At 46.5% G+C, this 25037-nt stretch overlaps 1 protein-coding gene across 1 annotated transcript in view; it reads left to right on the top strand.

Annotated features, from left to right (window-relative positions):
- The window catches only part of TENM4 (teneurin transmembrane protein 4), a 750531-nt gene that overhangs the window by 680998 nt on the left and 44496 nt on the right, over positions 1–25037 (top strand). Inside the window, exons 18-22 of the mRNA XM_058185522.1 lie at positions 7193–7312; positions 12810–13071; positions 15915–16182; positions 18469–18612; positions 20226–20475. Of these exons, the coding sequence (XP_058041505.1) occupies positions 7193–7312; positions 12810–13071; positions 15915–16182; positions 18469–18612; positions 20226–20475 (1044 nt within the window). The remainder of the gene's footprint in view (positions 1–7192; positions 7313–12809; positions 13072–15914; positions 16183–18468; positions 18613–20225; positions 20476–25037) is intronic.

Below are 25037 nucleotides of genomic sequence, written 5' to 3'. Positions count from 1 at the left end.
AATTGGAAAGGAGGAAAGAAACTGTCTGATTGAGTTGGGTTTTTTTTTTCCCCTCAGAGATGTTTAAAACAGGAGTATCTGTTGTGGGAGGGGAGAATGTTCAAAAAAAGTCAAAATAGAATAGAATAGAATAGAATAGAATAGAATTTTTTATTGGCCAAGTGTGATTGGACACACAAGCAATTTGTCTTGGTGCATAAGCTCTCAGTGTACATAAAAGAAAAGATACGTTCATCAAGGTACAACACTTACAACACAATTGATGGTCAATATATCAATATAAATCATAAGGATTGCCAGCAACAAGTTATAGTCATACAGTCATAAGTGGAAAGAGATTGGAGATGGGAACTATGAAACGATTAATAGTAGTGCAGATTCAGTAAATAGTCTGACAGTGTTGAGGGAATTATTTGTTTAGCAGAGTGATGGTCTTCGGGAAAAAACCGTTCTTGTGTCTAGTTGTTCTGGTGTGCAATGCTCTATAGCATCGTTTTGAGGGTAGGAGTTGAAACAGTTTATGTCCTGGATGTGAGGAATCTGTAAATATTTTCACGGCCCTCTTCTTGATTCGTGCAGTATACAGGTCCTCAATGGAAGGCAGGTTGGTAGCAATTATTTTTTCTGCAGTTCTAATTATCCTCTGAAGTCTGTGTATTTCTTGTTGGGTTGCAGAACCGAACCAGACAGTTATAGAGGTGCAAATGACAGACTCAATAATTCCTCTGTAGAATTGGATCAGCAGCTCCTTGGGCAGTTTGAGCTTACTGAGTTGGCGCAGAAAGAACATTCTTTGCTGTCCTTTTTTAATGATGTTTTGATATTAGCTGTCCATTTGAGATCTTGCGATATGATAGAACCCAGAAATTTGAAGGTTTCTACTGTTGATACTGTGTTGTCAAGTATTGTGAGAGGTGGAAGTATGGAAGGGTTTCTCCTAAAGTCTACCACCATTTCTACGGTTTTGAGAAGGTAGGACTTCGATTCTCAGGCCTCATCTTGACTGCTCTTGATTCTTTCGCCACCTTCTAAATATCTCTGATTTGAAACAGAATAGATTTTTTTAAAAAAAAACATATTCAAAGGTACTAAATTATACAGATTGTCCTTGAGGTTATAAAGGTTATAAAGGTTATAAACCTTTAGTGACCGTTACAACAGTCCCTCCCAAAAGATACTTAATAGAATAGAATAGAATAGAATAGAATAGAATAGAATAGAATAGAATAGAATAGAATAGAATAGAATAACAAAGTTGGAAGGGGTTTTGGAGGTCTTCTAGTCCAACCCCCTGCCTAGGCAGGAAACCCCACACCACTTCAGACAAATGGTTACCCAACATCTTCTTAAAACCTTCCAGTGTTGGAGCATTCACAACTTCTGGTGGCAAGTCGTTCCACTGATCAATTGTTCTCACTGTCAGGAAATTTCTCCTCTGTTCCAGGTTGCTTCATGATTGCATGTCGGGTGCCCAGCAACCAGCTGTGATTTACAGCTGTTATCCCACAGTCATTTGACTGCAATTTTGATGTCTTTGAGTGGAAACCCAGAGTTTACTTCTGGTTTCTGTCAAAATCCATCCATTGTGGATAATGACATCATGGTCCTTAAGCGAATTTATGGTTTGCAATGGGCGTTTTTTGCCAGGAGAAGTTTCTGGGGAGAAAAAAACCAGAAAAAACTGTCATAGCTCACAGTCGTGTGACCACAGGATGCTACAAACCGTCATAAATGCGAGTCGGTTCCCGAGCACCCAAAATCTAATCACGTGATAGCATGAGGGGGCGTGGTTGTCAGAACTTTGCATCCAAATAGCAAATACCTTTGGTGGGTTGGGGTGGGGAGGTGTCCTGTCATAACTTTAACCGGTCCCTAGTGACCGGTTATTAAGTGAGGACTGCCTATATAGACCAGCTTCATTAAGACTTAAAATTTAAGCAGTTGCTACTGTTTTACAACAGAGAGATTTATATGTCAGCTCTTCCTTTCTTTTACAATTCCTAGCCCGCAAATTCATTTACATTTTTTGACCGATTTGGGCAAAGCATATTGTAAGAGAATGGGATTTTTCTGGTCTTATGGCCAGTGAATTCAACGTGCTTTTACTTGGACTTTCTATTTCACCCAATGGGAAAAGTAGTGGCGTTAATTTAATCTCCTTGTGAATTATGCATTGCTTAGCAATATGACAGTTTAAAATTACTGTGTGGCTGTATTATCTAGTTTTTTAAAAAAAAGCAGTGAGCTATCAAATATTAAGAAATCCCCCATAGGTTTTTTTTATTTAAATTAAAAAAAGATGGGGGAAAAAGCCTCTGGGAGGATCTGATTAAAAATGGAGAATGTGTGTGTGTGTGTGTGTATTTGCAGAGTGAGTTTTGCATCAAAGCCATTTCCAAAATCACTTCTAAAGGCAGACAAAGTCGTAAGGTGTTCTTAATTCAAAGAGCTGCTAACCCTTCTGTTCAAGTAGCTAAATCAGTGGAAGTGCTAAATCGCCTAATCTTAATTTTTTTATTGGCAGGGCTTCCTATTAGCAGAAGAGAATGTTTCAATATTTTAAATTCCATATATTGAAATCGCATTTCGAGAAACCTTCCCGCGAAGGTTTTTTCGCAGCACCATTTCGCTTGTTGGATGACGTAATTGCATTTTTTAGACCAAGGTCTTCTGAAGGAAATGGCCGACTAAATTAACATTAACCGCGTTCCTGTGGGGCTCGGTGCATTGTGGGTAGGCGATTTCGCCTCTGGAAAGGACAGGTTGACCTAAGAGAGACCAGATGTTGACAAGGCACAGCGTTAATTGATTTTCCCAAAAGGGGCAAATTTAATCACCTGGGAGGGGAAATGAAAGACGAAGTGGAGAACTTAATTGCTTCGTAATTTGTCATCTTCCTTCACTCCCTTTAACCGGAGTGCAGGTATCTCTGGGCTATCCCATCATTCTTTCAAACCCAAGTTTAGGGATGGTCTCGGCTCAGGTAGATAGATGTAGATAGATGCAGATAGATAAATAGAGATGATAGAGCTAGATAAATAGATGATAGAGACAGATATAGAAAAATAGATATAGAGAGATAGATAGATTTTCGAAGATAGAAAAACAGATGATAGATAGATAATGGATGGATGGATGGATGGATGGATGATAGGTAGACAGACGGACAGATGATATGTAGGTAGGTAGGTAGGAAGATAGATGGGTGGAAGATAGATGGATGGATGGATGATGGATGGATGGATGGATGATAGGTAGACAGACAGATGATAGGTAGGAAGGAAGGAGGAGGGATGGAGGGATGGAGGGATGATAGATAGACCGACAGACAGACGATAGGTAGGAAGGAAAGAAGATGGATGAATGATAGTTAGGTAGATAGATAGATGATAGGCAGATAGATGATAGATAGATGGATGGATGATAGGTAGGTAGACAGACAGACAGATGATAGGAAGGAAGGAAGGAAGGAAGGAAGGAAGATAGATAGATAGATAGATAGATAGATAGATAGATAGATAGATAGATAGATAGATAATAGACAAGATGATAAACCCAATTTACCCACTTCAAAATGTAGATAATTCCCTGTTGGCATCTTTCCTGCATAGACAACATACTACAGCTGTTCCTCGATTTAACAGAGCCCAAAATTTCTGTTGCTAAGCGAAATAGTTGTTTTGCCCCTGCTTGGGATGGGGGTTGGACTAGATGACCTACAAGGTCCCTTCCAACTCTGTTAATCTGATTTACCAGTTTCTTTTGTCAGCTCCATAGATTTTCCATTGGGTGAAGGTCTGGGCTATTCCCAGGCCATTCCAGCAGGTGGAATAGGATTATCTTGAAACTCCAACAAAACAAAACAAAAAGCAATGTTATTAGCCATCAAACCTCAAAAATACACTTTTCCCAAAAGGATTCCACAATTCTGGCGACTACTGTAGAGTCTCCTGCTTGAGCAGCGGGTTGGACTAGAAGACCTCCAAGGTCCCTTTCCAACTGTGATTCGTGCTCTCCAAGCGAACGCTGCAGGAATCTACAATTTTGGCATTTCAGAGCGCAAAGACCTTTGTCCCTTGGACTTGGTGCCTGTAATTCCCCTTTATACGGAAATAGCTCCACACATCTGGCAACAATTGTCAGTGTTCCCAAATGCATGTAAATCAAAGGCAGTATAGCTGGAGGCAGTTGAGTGAGAGAGAGAGAGTTTGCCGATTGAAATATTTCCCCATAAAAACAGGCTTTCTGCACATTAAAATCCAGAAACTGGAGACCTTCCTACTTCTCCATGTGGTATAGATTGGATTAGAAAACAGCCCCTTTCGATTCGGCTCTCCGCATCAATCAGCAGCCGGCCCTGCAAGCTGCATCTCTGAAATTTAAAGAATTGAACTTTGCGTGTGTAAAACGGAACGAACTACCGGTAGTTCTCGATGTACGACCATCACTGAATGCAACATTTCCATTGCTAAGCAAGGCAGCTGGTCCTGCTCAAGTTTTTATCCATCCCAGTCAAATATTTGGCCAGTCTATAGGATAGGATAGGATAGGATAGGATAGGATAGGATAGGATAGGATAGGATAGGATAGGATAGGATAGGATAGGATAGGATAGGACAGACCAGGACAGGACAGGATAGGACAGGACAGACCAGGACAGGACAGGACAGGACAGGACAGAACAGAACAGAACAGAATAGAATAATGGGAATAGAATAGAATAGAATAGAATAGAATAGAATAGAATAGAATAGAATAGAATAGAATAGAATAGAATAGAATAGTCGGCCGAAGAGGTTGTTAAAAAATGCTTTTAAAAGCCTCTGATGATCAGGCAACTCAGCTGGGATCGCCAGAGGAGCCTTTTAAAAGCCTATTTTTTCAACCTCTTCAGCCGAAGAGGTTGTAGAAAAAAATGCTTTTAAAGGGTTCTGATGATCCGTGCGATCATCAGAGGCTTTTTTTTTAAAGCATTTTTTCGGCCGAAGAAAAAATGCTTTTAAAAGTTTTTTTAAAAAAAAACCTCTGATGATCGCGCAGCTCAGCTGAGGGGGGGCGGGCAGGGATTTTTGCTACCGGTTCTCTGAACCACCCGCCGCCATCGCTACCGGATCGCGCAATCTGGTCTGAACCGGGAGCATTTCACCCCTGCATCCATCCATCCATCCATCATCACTCTTCCTTCCTTCCTTCCTTCCTCCTTCCTTCCTTCCTTCCTTCCTTCCTTCCTTCCTTCCTTCTGTCCGTAGAAGAGTTCAGTGTCCAGTCTTTTTAGCCTCACACAACCCAAGATTCTCCTAATGTTTCTTTCACTCTTCTTTCTCTTTGGCTGTAGCTGCCTTTTTGTCGTGTCCCCCTCCCCCTCCAACGACCGGGTCTAGGAAGTCCGTATCAAGCGTGGCCACGAAGCCTCTGCAGCTTTGCCAAATTCCTTCCAGATTTCTCTGGGCAGGCAGGAATCCAAGTTGTGACTTCAGCAAACTAGATGAGACTTTGCTTGACTCAAAGTTGGAATGCCAAAAGCAGGTCCTTTATATAGGCTGTGGGGTGTGGCTCCATGACTCAGCATTTATCCAGGCCTGCCCCTCCCTTCCTTTTGCTGGCGTCGCCTCTCAGATCTCCTGAAGCGAGGATCCTCCCACTTTGAATTGTCTTCTGCTGTTTGAGAAAGGGAGGGGTCAGAAGGAGTAGGCCCGAGTAATTCCAATCCGTGGCTGACTTCCTCTGATGGCTGAGCCAAAGGAACACATACCATATGAGTGAGGTTTGTTTGTTCATTCCTGACATCCTGTCTGGGCATGGGGCCAGGGCCGGGGGCTGGAGGCATGACAGGCTCTTCATCTTCATTATCAGACTCCGAGTCTGATAGCAGACCCGGGTCGAGAGGGAAGGGGCCCGGCTGAGGAAAGGAGGGAGGACAAGGCACAACACTTTTGATCAATTGCAAACCAGAAAGGAGTTCCAAAGTCCAGCATCTAAGAGCAGCTAATCCACGATGCTTGCAGTCCACATGGGTCTATTAACAGTTGTTTCAGGGTTACAGGCAAAAAGATTGTTGGATCCCTACCTGGAAAATTAAATCACCCTTAAGGAATCTCACAGCTTCAATCTCAAACTATCTACCGTGGACCTCACCCCATTCCTAAGAGTTCCGTAACGGAGGCATGCATAAGCGCACCAGCGTGCCTACCGTCCCTGTCTTACTGTCCCCATTTTTCTGTACTTTCTTCCTTCGTTTATGTTTATACCTATACATGCTATCTTGCACATGTTTGACAAATCAATCGATCTGAACTGAGCATGCAGAACCGAAGGGGTCCTTGGTGGGAACATAAAACTTCCTTGCATGCAAAAAAAAATCTGGTGAAGGCCATCTCAAGAGGTTCAGGCGCAGCAGCAACTTGATGGAAGTTAGTGTTGTGATCCGCCAGGAGCCTGCGCAGCTGGCAACGGAGTCGGACAATGATGAGGCTATGGAAGAACATGGGCCAGTCCTGGAGGCTGGGGAAGGCCCAGATGAGGGCTCTGCATTGGACACAGAGGTGGGACCAGGGCCATCTGGGAATGATGTGCGGACTCCAGAGTCTCCAAAGGCTGACAATAGTAAGGCAGAGGAACAGGAGTAGCCTGTTCCTAATGCATGCATGAGAGAGTTGCCAGAAGGCAAGAACAGCTCAAGCAAAGAGGATGACTCGGGAATAGGGCTAGGAGATGATTGGTCCCTCCCATAAGGCTTAAAAGACCAGCAACGGTGTTTGGGCTCCTTGCCGGAAAACAACGTTGATAGCCTTTCTCCTTGTCTTGCTGCATTTATTTCTTGTCGGCGTCTTCTGCTTTTGAACTTTTGCCAAGAAAAGCCTTTGGCAGTTTGCCTAATTAGACCAAAGTTGGTGAGGAGACTGAAGAATTGTGTTAGGAAGAATTTACTTTGATATAGTTTGGACCACGCTGAGAATGAGTTAATTCTCAGCTGTTCTAATAAAGTCTGTTTGTTTTTGAACTGATTGCGTTTAGTACTTGGGCCTGGGTCACAACAGTTAGAGGTGCTGAAACGAAGAGTCCATGATGAATCAATCCATCATGGCTCAGTGTCGCGAGTCCATATTTCGTCACTTGCGAAGTCTCCTCCTTGCTTTGCCAATTCACTCCTTTCAACTTTGTGTTGTTGTTGTTTTTTTTCACTTCCTCGCAGGCACCCTTGTGTCATTCGTGGGCAGGTGATGACAGCAGATGGAACCCCTCTAGTTGGCGTCAACATCAGCTTTGTCAACAACCCGCTATTTGGCTACACCATCAGCAGGCAAGACGGCAGGTAGGTGGACCTCTCTCGCCTTGAGTGGTAGGAAGTTCGGGATTTGGTTTCCGGATTCAGATTCACCGTCATCAGATTTGTGGTCTCCTTGTCTGCTGGCACATACCTAAATACCCTTAGGCAGGGGTGGGGCTGCTGGGGGTTCGCAGTGGTTTCGGGAGAACCTCTAGCTAAGATTCTGTGCAGTTCGGAGAACCCCCAAATCTCACTCCTGGCTGGCCCTGCCAACCTCTCCTCTTCCCTCCCCTCCCAGGAATCCCCACGCAGCCCGTTTTGGATGCAGGTAAGCGCAGGGCGTGCGTGGAGGCTCAGGGAGGGCGAAAAACGGGCCTACTGGAAGTTCGGGACGTGTTTCCAGCCTCCAAAGGGCCTCCAGAGCCTGGGGAGGCTGTTTTCGTCCTCACAGAGGCTCGAGAAAAGCCTCCAGATCCCAGGGAGGGCAAAAACACCCCTATACCTGCCATGATGCAGGAGCCCGACTAGGCCACACCCACCATGGCCACGCCCACCCAGCAACCGGGCAGAGAACCCCTTGCTAAAATTTTTGAAGCCCACCCCTGCCCTTAGGGCAGACTCCGGATGTATAATATTAAGGAGTTGTGATCGTACGTCGAGGACCACCTGTAGAGAGGTGTCTGCGAGGTTCCCAGAAGTAGTAATAATAATAATAATAACAACAACAACAACAACAACAACAGAGTTGGAAGGGACCTTGGAGGTCTTCTAGTCCAACCCCTTGCCCAGGCAGGAAACCTTATACCACTTCAGACAAATGATTATCCAACATCTTCTTAAAAATTTCCAGTGTTGGAGAACTCACAACTTCTGCAGGCAAGTCGTTCCACTGATTAATTGTTCTTACTGTCAGGAAATTCCTCCTTAGTTCTAAGTTGCTTCTCTCTTCGATTAGTTTCCATCCATTGTTTCTTGTCCTGCCTTCTGGTCCTTGGACCCCTGAACTAGACTAAGACTAGGGGCAATAACAATTGGGGTCTTCTTGCCGAGTATCCGAGTTTATGTGTGAAAAGGCAGCCTCGGTGACAAGCACTGGGCGCATTGGTTGTGCGCTATCAAGTCATAGTCGACTCATAACAATGGCACAGAGGGCATGTAGCACATCTTTACGGAATGCAGGTTTGTTTTGTATTAATTAATCCCACTGCAAGCCCAAATTCTTGAAGTTGCAGAGCTGAGTAATAAATTGAGAGGTGCAATTAAAAATGAGTTGGTGGCTGAGCATTCAGTTTTGGTCATCACGATGTAAAAAAGATGTTGAGACTCTGGAACAAGTGCAGAGAAGAGCAACAAAGATGATTAGAGGACCAGAGACTAAAACATACGATAAACGGTTGCAGGAACTAGGCATGGCTAGTCTAGTGAAGAGAAGGACCAGAGGAGACAGGATAGCAGCGGAAGGCTGCTATTTGAGGGGCTGCCACAGAGAGGAGGGAGTCAAGCTATTCTCCAAAGCACCTGAAGGCCAGACAAGGAATAATGGATGGAAACTGATCAAGGAGAGATTCAACCTAGAAATAAAGAGAAATTTTCTGACAGTGAGAACAATCAACCAATGGAATAGAAGTTGTCTTCAGAAGTTGTGGGAGCTTCATCACTGGAGGCCTTTAAGAAGAGACTGGACTGCCATTTCTCACTATTGGTGTAGGGTCTCCTGCTTGGGTGGGGGGTTGGACTAGATGACCGACAACATCCCTTCCAAATCTGTTTTTCTGTTAAGATATGAAAAATTATCCAAGAGAGAGCCAACTTAGAAGTAAGGAGAAATTTTCCGACAGCAAAAACGATTAACCAGCGGAACAGCTTGTCTCCAGAAGTTGTAGGTGCTCCATCACTGGAGATTTTTAAGAAGGTTGGACAGGCATTTATCTAAAATAATATAGAGTTTTCTGCTTGAGTAGGGAGTTGGACTGGAAGACCTCCAAGGTCCCTTCCAACTCTGTTATTCTCCAGATCTCAGGGAATGGGAGTTTCTGTCGGTTGTTACAGATTTGTTTTGCATCAACACTTTGGAAACATCTGCGCAGCCACAGTAACAAAGACCACTCCGAGTGTTTGTTGGGTGGGTCTGTTTAAACAACTGGACCTTGAAGGATTCCGATCAAATTGCAGGAAAACATTCCTTCCTTTGTCAAGCCGATTGTTGTCCCAACAGAATAATCTATTTTGTCAGGCAGTAAAACAAAAATGACCCTTTTAAAATAGACAGTATACAGAGATTCTTGCTTTGAACCAGTGAGGAGGCAACGGCAGTGCAAAAAATTCTCCTCAGAGAAGGATAATATCAAATTTCCAGAATTCAGCAGTAAATAAATTCAGCAATAAACCTTAAGTTTTATTGTTTAAATTCAGCAATAAAACTTTAGGTTTTCCAACCTGACGGAGTCTTAACTTGTCGGTTAAGCTTTGGATTGACTTCAGTCTCTCGGACCGGGTTAAATAAGCTTATACAGAAATGTTATTGCCGATTAGACTGAAGAGGTATGAAGCAGTTGACCGCTTACTTTAATGGTGTACTTTCTTTTTATACTGACTCTACCTGAAATCCATTTCTTTATTATTATTTTCCCCTTGCCTTTCAAACTTCCGAGGCTGCGCTTCCTGTCTTGGAGTCAAGTGGTTGTTTTGATTGATTGATTGATTGATTAGCCCTTGGGCTGTATCAAACTGCAGCGTTCCAGAAACAAATTACAAATAATAATTTATAAATAAACCAGAAACTAATCCAGAAACTGATTATAAAGAATAGTTTATAAATAAATAAACAAATTATTACTGAAATTTGATAAAAACAGTTTAAAATGGAATTGGGATAAAATACGATTTAAAATGAAATTGGGATAAAATACTAAGATGAAAAATACAATAAAATACAATAATTTAAGATATGGATAAAATACAATAAAATTATATTATTTTTATCCTGAGACGCATATCTCAACTTATCTCAGAATTCAGACACGGACGTTTGTCTAGGAGGAGAGTTTTGCAAATATTATAGGTAGTCCTCAAACTTACGACCACAATCGGGACAAGAATTTCTGTTGATAAGCAAGGCGGGTTTAGCCGTGTCCAATCTTACGACCTTTTCGGGCCTGTTCTTAAGCGAATCACATGGTTGTTAAGCAGATCTGACTTCCCCCATCGGCAGCCAGCTGGGTTAATCACAAACGATCAAAATTCAGTCGCTTGGGCACATATTTACGACGGTGGCAATGTCCCGGGGTCACATGATCTCCTTTTGCGACCTTCTGACAAGTCAAGAGTCTGACAAGAGTCAATGGGGAAGCCAGATTCATTCAACAACCGTGTGACTAGCTGCACTGACTCGCTTAAACAACTCTGGCAAGAAAGGTCGTAAAATGGAGCAAAACTCGCCGAACACCTGCCTCGCTTAGCAACGGAAATTTTGGGCTGCATTGGGGGTCCTAAGCCAAGGACTGCCTATCTGTTTTCTGCAGTTCCCACCGCAGCTCTGCTCGGTTCTCCATCCTGGCTTTGCCACTTTGCCAAACATTAACCAACTGTATAAAATATCTTCCTTGAGGCTTCGGCGTTTTTCAGTTTTGCCGGCGTGCCAGAAATTCGGGCTATTAAAAACCAGCCGGCGTGTTCCTGCTTGAATTGCAGAATCAATATCTCTCTCTCGCTCGCTCCCTTGCTTTGTTTTTATTTTCATGGACCGGAAATAAATTAGGCCCACCGTTAGGGAGGTCCTGCCTGCTGGGCTGTGAATTAGACGTGCCTCACCGAAGACTTTAGATGTGGCCTCTGGATGTTGCCCACCAAAATGGTGCCTCTGTAGCAGTGGTTCTCAACCTTTATAGTGCTGCGACCCCTTTTAATACAATTCCCCACGATGTGGCAACCCCAACCGTAAAATTATTTTCGTTTTGAATTTATCGCACCTGAAGCCGTATTGGCTAGCGATCTGAACTGCTTGCGATTGCCTTGAGGACGGAGGCATTAAAGCGGAGACTCCTCCCCTATTAAGTTTATCGCGCCTGAAGCCAGATTAGGCGAGCGATGGGGAGCGATTGCAGCTGGCTTGAGAGAGCGACATCAGAGCAAGGATTTCTCTCTTTTTTAATTCATCGCGCCTGAAGCCGAATTCGGCTAGCGATTTGAAGAGCCTGCAGCTGGCTTGTGGAGTCAACCATTGGAGCGCGATTCTTTGACTCGCAAGTATACTTCCCATATTTCCGATGGTCTTAGGTGACCCCTGGCAAATCGTCATTCGACCCCCAACGGGGTCCCGACCCACAGGTTGAGAACCGCTGCTCTATAGATTTCTCCCTTCACCTTAATAAGGAGCCCCCTGTGCCTGTTTCCTACATACACACAAAAACACACACCGGTTTCCATTGTTGCTTTCATTGTGAACTCTTTAGGGCAGCCTTTTTCAACCTGAGCAACTTTTAAGGTGTATGGACTTCAGTTCCCAGAATTCCCCAGCCAGCATGGGTGGATTTCACTTCCCAGAATTCCCTAGCCAACATGGATGGACTTCAACTCCCAGAATTCCCCAGCCAAAATGGTTGGATCTCAGCTCCCAGAATCCCCCAGCCACCTTGGGTGGACTTCAACTCCCAGAATCCTCCAGCCAAAATGGTCGGATCTCAGCTCCCGGAATTCCCTAACCAGCATGGGTGGACTTCAGCTCCCAGAATCCCCCAGCCACCTTGGGTGGACTTCAATTCCCAGAATTCCCCAGTCAAAATGGTCGGATCTCCTAGGATTCCCAAGCCAGCATGGGTGGACTTCAATTCCCAGAATCCATCAGCCAAAGTGGTTGGGTCTCAGCTCCCAGAATTCTCCAGCCAGCATGTTACAAAACGTTATTCCTTTTTACTGCTTTGCAAAAGAAATCAGAAAATACTTTTCTTAATTTATGTGGTGTTTTTTTTTTAATGGTGCATTTGTGCTTGAGTTCAAATCCCACCCAGTTGATTGGCCAAAATAGAATCACTTTATTATTTATTTATTTATTATTAGGTATGTGATGACTCAGTGGCTAAGACGCTGAGCTTGTCAACCAAAAGGTCGGCAGTTCAGCGGTTCGAATCCCTAGTGCCGCGTAACGGAGTGAGCTCCCATTCCTTGTCCCAGCTTCTGCCAACCTAGCAGTTTCGAAAGCACGTAAAAAATGCAAGTCGAAAAATAGGGACTACTTTTGGTGGGAAGGGAACAGCGTTTCGTGCGCCTTTGGCGTTGAGTCATGCCGGCCACATGACCATGGAGACGTCTTCGGACAGCGCTGGCTCTTCGGCTTTGAAACGGAGATAAGCACCGCCCCCCTAGAGTCGGCAACGACTAGCACGTATGTGCGAGGGGAACCTTTACCTTTACTTATTTATTTATTTTTAAGGGGAAATGTCACCACAAGGTCACCCTCCTTCACCGACATTGGCAGCTCTTCCTTCCTGTAAAAAACAAACAAACAAAAAACCAAAAGAACCATCTTGACTTTTTGTCCACACAGTTTTGACCTGGTCACCAATGGCGGGATAGCCATCGTCCTGCGTTTCGAGCGGGCGCCCTTCATCACTCAGGATCACACCCTCTGGCTGCCCTGGAACCACTTCTTCGTCATGGAGACCATCGTCATGCGACACGAAGAAAATGACATCCCCAGCTGTGACCTGAGCAACTTTGCCCGGCCCAACCCTGTGGTTTCCCCCACTCCGCTGACCGCCTTCGCCAGCTCCTGTTCCGAGCGAGGCCCCATCGTGCCAGAAATCCAGGTAAGGAAAAACGAGACTGCAAAAGATATTTCCAGATGCTGGGCCACCCTTGGCAAATTCAGGGACCAACATCTGTCTGTCGTGTCTCTCCTTCGCTCGAAATAGCCACCGCGCAATCCCGGAATTAAAATTCCACACTTTCAAAAGCATGTCGGTTCATGGCCGAATGCTGACAAGGACAAAAGAATGTGGTATTTCAGCCAAAGGGGAAAAAAAAAAGCAAGCAAGTGTCAGGTTAATGAAGATTTAAAGCTGACCAGCCGTTGTAAGGCTATAAATCAAGATGATGAACTCAGGATGAATCAGCAGCAGTGGCGGGTTTCAAAATTTTTTACTACCGGTTCCGTGGGTGTAGCTTGGTGGGCGTGGCAGGGGAAGGATACTGTAAAATCTCCATTCCCTCCCCACTCCAGGGGAAGGATACTGCAAAATCCCCATTTCCTCCCAAGCAGCTGGGACTCGGGAGGCAGAGAATAGATGGAGGAGGCACGGCCAGTCAGAATTTTTACTACCAGTTCTCAGAACTACTCAAAATTTCCACTACCGGTTCTCCAGAACTGGTCAGAACCTGCTGAAACCCATCTCTGGTCAGCAGGGTTACTGGCACTTTAAGAAGCTGTCTATATAAGAGAGGCCATTAGAGGGAGTCTCTCTCTCTCTTCTCCTTGTGTTCTATCTGAATTGTAGTTCTCTGTGTAGAGTTGAAGATTGCTTGCTTGCTTGCTTTGTGCCTACCACGTGTACGTCTGTATATAGAAGTCTTGTATATAAACCGCTGTTTGTAATGACAAAACTTCAGTGTCCTGTATTTTGCTCCTGGGTTGTCTCAAAATAGTAGTCACGTTGTAAACACTCTTGACAGCGAGGGTGAGCCCGCCTGGGTCAATCTTATCAGGAAGACTGGAGGAAGTGGTCTTTGCAAAACTTGTTCTGCCCTCCCTCGCCTCCGTCCGAATGATGGCTTAATTAGCCGTCACTATCAGCTCTGGCAGCAGAATAGCCAGCGTATGCCAAGAGCCTCCGTTATCTTCCACGACGCTGGTGAGTCACCTAGAAACAATTCAGCTCTTAATCAGTGGATTTGCCTGTTACAAAGAGACACAGCAGCTCTGGCTGCCTTTTATATCCTGTGGGGTGTGGCTCCATGACTCAGCACTTCCTAGGCCTGCCCCACCCTTGCTTCTGTTGTTCCCTCCTTTCCTGCCTATGAAACCAAGCCTGATTGCTGTCAGCTGGGTCTGCAGGCGTGGCCCGGGGGGGGGGAAGAGTCAGGGGATGGAGGCCTCGTTATCTCTTCCACCTAGCCTGTTTCTGGCTCCTGGAGCTGAGCCAGGAAAGCCGGTGCTGACGGTCCTGATGGCCCTTCCCCCTCACTGTCCAAGTCACTTTCTGTCAGCAGGCCTGGCTCGGGGGGCACAGACACAACAAAACCATGAAGGGCTGGCAAAGAGCAACAGAAACTCAAAATAAGCAATATAATGCCTGAAAGAAGCCATATTGAAATGCCTTGTGTCCTGAGGACAGCACAGATAGACGGATGCTGGCAATGATAGAAGATAATATTTGTAGCTCAGAGGTGAGCGGTGTGGTCCTTAGTGCTATCTGAGCTCGGTGGTTTCTCTTGCCGTTTTATAACCCAACTGGGTAACATCATCAGGGATAGAAGGGAGTGGGGATTGCAGGGAGGAGTTGTCAGTTTTGGAAGGCAATTTTCTTTTTGCTTCTTAACTGCCACATATTTTAGCTGGGGAAGTTGGGAGGGGGTTGTTGTTGGAGCGATAGAAAGTTAGTCATAACAACATTCCGTATTCAAGGACTTTTGCCTGCCTCTGATGGAGACTGCCTGAAGATTGCATCCAATTGAGTGTGAAGAGTTGATTGGACAATGTGATGAACTTGTGGGTGTAGGGCAGGGCTGTGAACTGTCAACTGGGTGTGGAAAACCTGGAAGCTTTCAGTTTCGGGTTTTCCCAGCTGTGCCAACATGACATCTCTAATAAATTGGAACTTTGAGAAACCTCAAGCCTCAGAGCTTTTGTTCTTCCCCCTCAACCACAACCCAAAAGACACGCGAGCTGACTATATTTGCCAGCAATTTATTCCTACTACAGATATCAGTTCTGGCAATGAACCTGCAGTTACCTGCCAAGTCCTCCTATCTCTTCAGTGCAACTGCGGCCCGTTGCTGGAGCAACCCAGAGTTTAGAAATAAACAGAAATCCCAAAAGCCAATTCCTTAGTCTCGCACTAAAGCAGCCAAAGTTTCCAAAAGTCAGTTTTTGTCCGTCACGAAGCCCAATGGCAGCTCCACCCACTTTTATACCCTGTGGGGTGTGGCTCCGTGACTCAGCACTCCCTGGGCCGGCCCCTACCTTTCCTTTGCTGCGCACGTTTCCCTCGGCGTCGCTGCCTTGCATCTAGCCAAGATTGATCCTCCTCAGCTGACTCTTGGGGCGTTGCCAGGGAGAAGGAGGGGTCGGGGGAAAGAGGCTGTGTCAGCTCCTCCTCCTCCACCTGGCCTGCCTCTGGAACCTGGAGCAGAGCCAGAGAGGAAGGTCCTGCAGAAGGAAGCCCTGTCGGCTCTTCCCCCTCACTCTCTGAGTCACCCTCTGCCAGGAGACCAGGTTCGGGTCCCGCAGACACAACAGCTTTATTTCGTTGGGGGTGTTCCTTGGAGGAGGAAGGAGGAGGAAGACGATGACAACAATGGAGTGAAATTTGGATTTCACCACTGCTTTGAACCCTCTTCCAAACCAGCGATCCTCTCTATCCAAAATGTGGACTTTGCTGCCTTCAAAAGTTCTTTAGCTTTGATTTTATTTTTTATTTTTTTTAATCTCCAGGCTTTACAGGAAGAGATTAAGATTTCAGGGACTAAAATCAAGCTAAGCTACCTGAGCAGCCGTACTTCTGGCTACAAATCGGTCCTGAAGATCAGCTTAACTCACCCCACCATCCCTTTTAACCTGATGAAAGTCCACCTCATGGTTGCGGTAGAAGGACGTCTCTTCAGAAAGTGGTTCGCGGCAGCTCCAGACCTTTCCTACTACTTCATCTGGGACAAGACGGACGTCTACAATCAAAAGGTCTATGGGTTATCGGAAGTCTTCGGTAAGATCTCGTTTTTATAATTTTCCTTTATTATCTTTGGCAGCTTTGCAGCTGCTAAAAAAGCCAACTTGCAGTTCCAGGCTGCATTAACAGAGGGATAGAAACAAGATCGCGTGAAGGGTTGGTACCCATTTATAAGGCCTTGTCGTGTCCCCCTCCCCCTCCGACGGCCGGGTCTGGGAAGTCTGTATCGAGCGTGGCCACGAAGCCTCTGCAGCTTTGCCAAATTCCTGTCAGAGTTCTCAGGGCAGGCAGGAATCCAAGGTGTGACTTCAGCAACCAGATGAGACTTTGCTTGACTCAAGGAATGCCAAAAAGCATATCCTTTATATAGGCCATGGGGTGTGGCTCCATGACTCAGCACTTATCCAGGCCTGCCCCTCCCTTCCTTTTGCTGACATCGCCTCTCCATTCTCCGGAAGCGGGGATCTGCCCACCTTTCGTCCTCCTCAGCTGCCGGCAATTCTAGCTCGTGGCTGGCTTCATGCTCACATGCTATAGGAGGGAGGTTTGTTTGCTCAGTCTGTCCGGGCATGGTGCCAGGGCTGGGGGCTGGAGGCATGCCAGGCCGTTTCTCTTTATTATCAGACTCTGACTCAGATAGCAGGAGATGGGAGGGGCCCGGCTGAGGAAAGGAGGGCAGGCGAGGCACAACAGGCCTTGGTAAGGCCACATTTGGAATATTGCATCTAGTTTTGGTCGCCACGAAGTAAAAAAGATGTGGAGACTATAGAAAGAGTGCAGAGAAGAGCAACAAAGAGGATTAGGGGACTGGAGGCTAAAACATATGAAGAACGGTTGCAGGAACTGAGTATGGCTAGTTTAATGAAAAGAAGGACTAGAGGTGACATGATAGCAGTCTTCCAATATTTGAGAGGTTGCCACAAAGAAGTTGGAGTCAAGCTATTCTCCAAAGCCCCTGAGGGCAGGACAAGAAGCAACGGATAGAAACTAACCAAGGAGAGAAGCAACCTAGAACTAAAAAGAAATTTCGTGTCCGTAAGAACAATTAATCAGTGGAATGACGAAATTGTGGGTGCTACATCATTTTTAAGAAGAGATTTGACAACCATTTCTCTGATTTCTCAGGTTTCCTGCCTGAGCTGGGGGTTGGGCTAGAAGACCTCCAAGGTCCCTTCTAACTCTGTTAGCCTGTGACTCTTCTTTTTTTTTTTTTTTAATTTGCATTTATATCCCGCCCTTCTCCGAAGACTCAGGGCGGCTTACACTATGTCAGGCAATAGTCTTCATCCATTTTGTATACTATATACAAAGTCAACTTATTGCCCCCCAACAATCTGGGTCCTCATTTTACCTACCTTATAAAGGATGAAAGGCTGAGTCAACCTTGGGTCTGGTGGGACTTGAACCTGCAATATTGCAAGCAGTTGCTGTTAATAACAGGCTGCATTAGCCTGTTGAGCCACCAGAGGCCCTTCTTGGTTTGGGAAGTCTCTGTATGCCAAAGGAGATTGGTCCAAGCTTCCTTTACTAGTTATAAAAAAAGGATCGAACCCAACGAACTCAACTTTGGGTGAAGGCATTTTAAGTAGAAGAAGCTGTCCTGGCTTCATTCAGGCAGAGGTGATCTCTAGTCGTTTCGGAATTCAATTAGGCAAAAAATAATATTGTAGAGGAAAATAAAAGAGACTCCTCGGGAAGTCATAAAACAGATGGAATTGCAAGCCTGCTGCATTTTGGGGGGGGGCAGAAAGTCCCTTCCGACTCTACTACTCTTTCTGTCTCCTACCTGCCCCACAATTCAAGTTAACCAAGATAGATTTCTGCAAAGTCCTGGCCAACCTCTGTTTGATTGCAGAACCACACTTGGGGAAGTGGTTTCTGGTCCTTCCTTTCGTGCTGTGGAACACCTTGTCTGGGAAGGTTTCTACTTCCCACCTGAGATTTTCATACAGTTACTATATTTAAGCTGCTTAATTCAGACAAGGTGGCAGCAAAGAGACACAAAAAAAGATTTGACTCTCTGCTACCACCTAGTGGTTGTCTGAATTTTGGAGGCCCAGATAACGATAGTCCTGTACTTTTCTTGGGTTGGGGGATATAAAAGCGTTTGATCTAACTGAATCTGATTTGTTTTCTTTGGTTTATTATTCGTTTATTTTCTTTTGTTCTCCTGGGATCGGAGTTGACCCTTTTCATAGCTAATCCGCGTCGTGTTTTGGTATTTCTTTTTAAAGATGCTACTTGAAAGCTGTTCGTATACGCTGCTTTCTTTCATCCCTTTCCTCGTTCTCTTTCTCGTTCTGTCTCTCGCACGCATCCCAGTCTCAGTGGGATACGAATATGAATCATGCCCAGATTTGATCCTGTGGGAGAAACGGACGGCGGTGCTCCAAGGTTACGAAATAGACGCTTCGAAACTTGGAGGATGGTCTCTGGACAAACATCATGCACTTAACATCCAAAGTGGTACGTTTGTTTGTTTGATTGTCCGTCTCTTGATACATGCTTCGTATTCCTGAACCACCCATCTCCATTGGATGGCTTTTATTTATTTATTATTTATTTAATCACATTTGTATACCGCCCTATCTCCCGAGGGACTCAGGGCGGTTTACAGCCCAATAAAAACATACATATGAATACAGAATAAAACACCAATTTAAAAAACTTATTAAATAAGGCCGAATATTAAAAATTGCAATAAAAATAATAAAACCCCATTAAAACCAAATTAAAATTTAAAATTCTAGTCCAGTCCTGCGCAAATAAATAGATGTGTCTTAAGCTCGCGGCGAAAGGTTCGAAGGTCGGAAAGTTGACGAAGACCACTTAGGATCAAAGCTGAAGTTAATTACTTTTTCTTTATTAATTTATGTCAGGGGTCTCCAACCTTGGCAACTTTAAGCCTGGTGGACTTCAACTCCCAGAATTCCCCAGCCAGCAAAGTCCGCCAGGCTTAAAGTTGCCAAGGTTGGAGACCCCTGGCTTATGTTACAACATACGAAGAAAATACAAAGGCAAATAGTAGGAAAAATAGGGAACACATGACTTTGGCAGCGGTGGGTTTCACATATTCGTACCACTGGTTCGCCGCCTGCGTGCACGCTCGCTTCGACCATGCTCACTTTGAGCACGCCTTTTACGCATGCGTCCGGCCTTCCGCACATCCATTTTGCTTGCACCCACACGCGCCCAGCCTCGAAAACGTGGCTAAATAGGACGGCATTACGCTGGGGCGGGTGGGCAGGCCCACGGGCCCGCCCCCACCTGCAGTCACTGCTATACCGGTTCGCACAAACTGGCTGAATACCACCTCTGGACCGTGAGGATGCTGCACTGGTCGTTAAGTCTGAAAAATTTTCATCAGTCACTTTTTTTCCAGTGCCGTTGTAACTTCGAACGGTCACTAAACGAACTGCTGTAAAGTCGAGGACTCACTCCGCACGCCGATTGCCAAGGGCCCGAATTTTTGATCGTAACATCCAGGGCCTTGGGAGCTGCCTGTGTCGTGTCCCACTCCTCCGCTGATGGCCGGGTCAGGGAAATCCAAATCAGGCGTGCCTCTGCAGCTCTGCCAAAGTCCTAGCAAAGTCCTCAGGGCAGGCAGGAGACCAGAAAGTGACTTCAGCAAGATATGTTCGACTTTGCCTGACTCAGAGAATGCCAGAAAGCAGATCCTTTATATAGGCCATGGGGTGTGGCTCCATGACTCAGCACTTATCCAGGCCTGCCCCTCCCTTCCTTCTGTTGCCTCCGTCTATCAATTCTTCTGACGCGAGGGTCACTCCAGTCTGCAGCTGTTGGCAATTGACCTCCCTCAGGCTCACATGCTGTGGGGGAGGGGGAGGGGTCTAGGTGCTCCGTTTGCCTGGGCATGGAGCCAGAGCTGGAGGCTGGAGGTACTTCTTCCTCCTCAGCCTGTCTGGGCATGGAGCCAGGGCTGGGGCCGGGAGGCATACTAGGACATTCCTCAGTGTTCGGAAGCAGATAAGAAGGCCCCGGCTGCGGTGAAATCGGACGGGACACAACAGCCTGTGGGTTGCAAAGTTCCGCCTGTCACCCTTGTGTTTGCCCTCCAGGTATCCTGCACAAAGGAAACGGGGAAAACCAGTTCATCTCCCAGCAACCCCCGGTTATAGGGAGCATCATGGGGAATGGACGCCGAAGAAGCATTTCGTGTCCGAGTTGCAACGGCCTGGCTGATGGCAACAAACTCCTGGCGCCCGTTGCCTTGACCTGCGGCTCGGACGGCAGCCTGTATGTTGGAGACTTCAACTACATCCGAAGGATCTTCCCTTCGGGGAATGTCACCAACATCTTGGAGTTAAGGTATGACCAGCATCTTGTGATGTTAGTTGCTTCGGTGTCCCTCAAGGTGATGTTCTCAGATGATGGAAACAGGAACAAAATGTTTTGGGTCAAAATGAAATGAAACATTTAGATCAGGGGTCTCCAACCTTGGCCACTTTAAGACTTGTGGACTTCAACTCCCAGAATTCCCAGAGTTGGAGACCCCTGATTTAGATGAAAGGAAGGACATGGGGTAATGAGCATATATCTGCTGAACAAAACTCCTCATTGGAAACAGGAAGGGCATCCAGCCAGGAAACGCTCAGCTCCATTCAGTTGCCCAGCAAGTCACCCCCCACAAGGGATTATGGAGTCGTTAAAAGAAGATGAATTGGGTATGTCTAATTTAATGAAAAGAAGGACTAGGGGAGACATGACAGCAGTGTTCCAATATCTCAGGGGCTGCCCCAAAGAAGAGGGAGTCAAGCTATTCTCCAAAGCACCTGAGGGCAGGACAAGAAGCAATGGGTGGAAACTAATCAAGGAGAGAAGCAACTTAGAACTAAGGAGAAATTTCCTGACAGTGAGAACAATTAACTGGAACAATTTATCTCCAGAAGTTGTAGATATTCCAACACTGGAGGTGTTCAAGAAGAGATTGGACAGCCATTTGTCTGAAATGGTACAGGGTTTCCTGCCTGAGGAGGGGGTTGGACTAGAAGACCTCCAAGGTCCCTTCCAACTCTGTTGTTCTTCCGTTCAGTTCCGTTATTCTCCAAAGCAACTGAAGGCAGGACAAGAAGGACTGGGGATGACATGATAGCACTCTTCCCAAAATCTAAGGGGCTGCCACAAAGAAGAGGGGGTCAAGCTATTCTCCAAAGCCACCTGAGGGCAGGAGAAGAAGCAATGGGTGGAGACTGATCACGGAGAGAAGCAACCTGGAATTAAGGAGAAATTTCCTGACAGTTAGATCAATTAACCAGTGGAACAACTTGCCTCCAGAAATTGTGAATGATCCAACACTGGAGGCTTTCAAGAAGAGATTGGATTTGTCTAAAATGGTGTAGGGTCTCCTGCTTGAGGAAGGGGTTTGACTAGAAGAGGGGTCACCACTACTGGGCCATGGGGCCATTCAGAACAGGGGTGCAGAAAGGGTAGGCTTGGAAACTGACTCATATTTATGACGGTTGCCATTGTCCCGGGGTCATGCGATCTCCTTTTGCGACCCTTCTGACAACAAAGTCAGTGGCGAAGTTTAACAGTCGTGTGATTACTAGAACGACAGCCGCGATTCACTTAACCACCGTGGCAAGAAAGGCCGTAAAACGGGGCGAGCCTCCTTTAACAACGGCCTCGCTTAGCCACAGAGCAAAATGGTGGCCTTAAGTCGAGGACGAACCATATTTTGGTTCGTTTTCTGCTCAGCGTCCCAGTTCAAGAGACCTAGCCAACGGGTCTGGTTGGCTTTGGCTAGGCGCCATGCAGGGAAAATGTGAAATTGAGGGTTTTTTTCCTCCAGGCCTTTTCTCCACATGTGTTCCCTGCGAGAGGAAAGCCTTTAAGTGTGGTTTTACTTCAGCCAAGATGGAGAAACGACGGCCAGGATTCAGAAACGAAAGAGCGGTTTTAAAGGGGGGGGTGTGCGGGGGGGGGGGGTGTTTCGCGAAGATGGCAACAAGGCAAGCTTTGTGATGCTTGTTCGGGGCTTCCGAGCTCAGCCTAAACGTTGGTTTGGCCGTCTCTCTTTTCCTCCCTCTCACTTTCTCCTCAGGCAACGTGGTATCTTTTTGTGCAATAAAGCTTGAAAAGCAACCATTTTGGCCCTCTGAGGTCCGGCAGTTAAGTGGCCTCTCCATGAAACGTGAAGACGCACGCTGACCAGTGGTGAAACTTAAGAAAAAAAATTACAATAAACATTTAGGATAGCCCTCTCTCTCTCTCTGTCTCTCCCTTCCCCTCCCTCTCCTTCCCTCCGTCTCCCTCCCTCTCCCTCCTTCTCTCTCTCTTCTTCTCTCCCTGCCTCTCTCCCTCCCTCTCCCTTCCTCTCTTCCTCCCTCTCTCTCTCCCTCTCTCCCTCCCTCTCTCTTCTTCTCTCCTGCCTCTCCCTTCCTCTCCCTCCCTCTCTCTCTCTCCTCTCTCCCTCCCTCTCTCTCTTCTCTCCCTGCCTCCTCTCCCTTCCTCTCCCTCCCTCCTCTCTCTCTCCTCTCCCTCCCTCTCTCCTTCTCTCCCTGCCTCTCTCCTCCCTCTGTTCCTCCCTCTCTCTCTCTTCTTCTCTCCCTCCTCCTCCCTCCCTCTCCCTCCCTCTCTCTTCCTCCTCTCTCCCTCTCTCTCTCTCTTCTCTCCCTGCCTCTCTCCTCCCTCTCCCTCCCTCCTCTGTTCCTCCTCTCCTCTCTCCCTCTCTCTCTCTCTTCTTCTCTCCTCTCTCCCTCCCTCTCCCTCCCTCTCTCTTCCTCTCTTCCTCCTCTCTCCCTCCTTCTCTCTCCCTCTCTCCCTCCTCTCTCCTGCCTCTCTCTCCTTCCTCTCCCTGCCTCCTCCCTCTCTCTCCTCCTCTCTCTCCTTTGCCTCCCTCCTCTCTCCTCTCTTCTCTCCTGCCTCTCCCTCTCTCTCCCTCCTCCTCTCCTCCTCCTCTCCCTCCCTCTCTCTCTTCTCTCTCCTGCCTCTCTCCCTCCCTCTCCCTCCTCTCTCTTCCTCTCTTCCTCTCTCTCTCCCTCCTCTTCTCTCTCTCTCTCCCTCCCTCTCTCCCTGCCTCTCTCCCTCTCTTACCCTCCTTCTCTCCCTGCCTCCTTCTCTCTCTCTCCCTCTCTCTCCCCCTCATTCTCCCTCTCCCTCCCTCTTCTCCGTCTCCCTCCCTCTCCATGCCTCCTCCCTCCTTCTCTCTCCTCCTCTCTCTCCTTTGCCTCCTCCTCCTCTCTCCTCTCTCTCTTCCTCGCCTTCTCTCTCTCCCCTCATTCTCCCTCTCCTCTCCCTCCCACTCCCTGCCTCCCTCCCTCTCTCTCCCTCCCTCTCTCCCTTTGCCTCCTCTCTCTCTTCCTCTCCTTCTCTCTCTCTCCCCTCATTCTTCCTCTCCCTCCCTGTCCCTATCCCTCCTTCCTCCCCTCCTCTCTCTCCCTTTGCCTCCCTCCCTCTCTCCCTCTCTTTCTTCCTCGCCTTCTCCCTCTCTCCCCCTCATTCTCCCTCTCCCTCCCTCTTCCTGTCCCTGCCTCCCCCCTCCCTCTCTCTTCCTCCCTCTCTCTCCCTTTGCCTCCCTCTCTCTCTTCCTCTCCTTCTCTCTCTCTCCCTGCCTCCCTCTCCCTCCCTCTCTCCCCTTGCCTCCGTCCCTTTCTTTCTTGGGCTTTAATGTGAATTTAACACCCAGAAAGTGTCTCACATGAGTTAGGAAAAAGCATTGTAAATATAGGTAGTTTTCGACTAATAACCATTCATTTAGTGACTGTTTGAGGTAACAGCAGTACTTCAAAAAGTGATTTATGAGCATTTTCGCACTTATGACCATTGCAGCATTCCTATGGACACCTGCTTGGCAACTGGCTCGTATTTATGACGGTTTCAGTGTGTTGGGGTCACGCGATCCCCTTTTGCGACCGTCTGACAAGCAATTTCAACGGGGAAGCCAGATTCACCTAACAACCATTTTACTAACTTAACAACTGTGGCAAGAAAGGTTGCAAAATGGGGCCAAAGCTCACTTAGCAATGGAAATGTCAGGCTCCATTGTTGTCATAAGTTGAGGACTAAATGCATAGAAGATACTATAATAATCCTCGGCTTATGACCACAATGGTGTCCCAAATTTCCGTTGCTAAGCAAGGCAGTTGTTAAGCAAGTTTTGCCCCATTTGACGACGTCCCTTGCCACAATTGTTAAGTGAACCACTGCGACTGTTAACTTAGTCAACCGGTCGTTGAGTGAATCAGGCTTGCTCATTGACTTTGCTTGTCAGACGGTCGCCAAAGGGGATCACGTGACCCCGGGACACTGCGACCGTCATAAATACAAGTCCGTTGCCAAAGGTCTGAATTTTGATTAAACGACACCATGGGGATGTGCTGCAACGGTCGTAAGTGTGAAAAACGGTCACAAGTCACATTTTTTTGAGTGTCGTTGTAACTTTGAACGGTCACTAAAACGAACCGTTGTTAAGTCAAGGACTACTTGTTGTTTGTCTTGAGTTACAGCATGGAGAAGGCCGTGCTCTCTAAGAGAAGACACAAGAACATAACAGTGGATTTATATAACAACAATCCAACTACTGGTTATATTTCAGCCATCCAGCATCAGACAAACGATACCCTGTTTCCCCTAAAATAAGACATCCCCTGATAATAAACCCAATCAGGCTTTTGAGCGCATGCACTAAAATAAGGGGCCCCCCATGAAAATAAGCCCTCCCCGAAAATATTTAAATGCAGTACCCACAATTTCCTCTGGTTTCCTCCACACGCCCCAAAATAATAAGACCTCCCCGAAAATAAGACCAAGCGCTTATTTCAGGGTTCAAAAAAATATAAGACAGGGTCTTATCTTCGGGGAAACATGGTAGAATAGAATAGCATTGCATTGCATTGAATTATTATTATTATTATTTTTGAATTTATATC

The sequence above is a fragment of the Ahaetulla prasina genome, chromosome 5 (genome assembly GCF_028640845.1).
Source record: "Ahaetulla prasina isolate Xishuangbanna chromosome 5, ASM2864084v1, whole genome shotgun sequence".
NCBI classification, from domain to species: domain Eukaryota; kingdom Metazoa; phylum Chordata; class Lepidosauria; order Squamata; family Colubridae; genus Ahaetulla; species Ahaetulla prasina.
The sequence above is the reverse complement of the archived record's forward strand: the minus strand, read 5'-3'. Positions and strand labels throughout refer to the sequence as shown.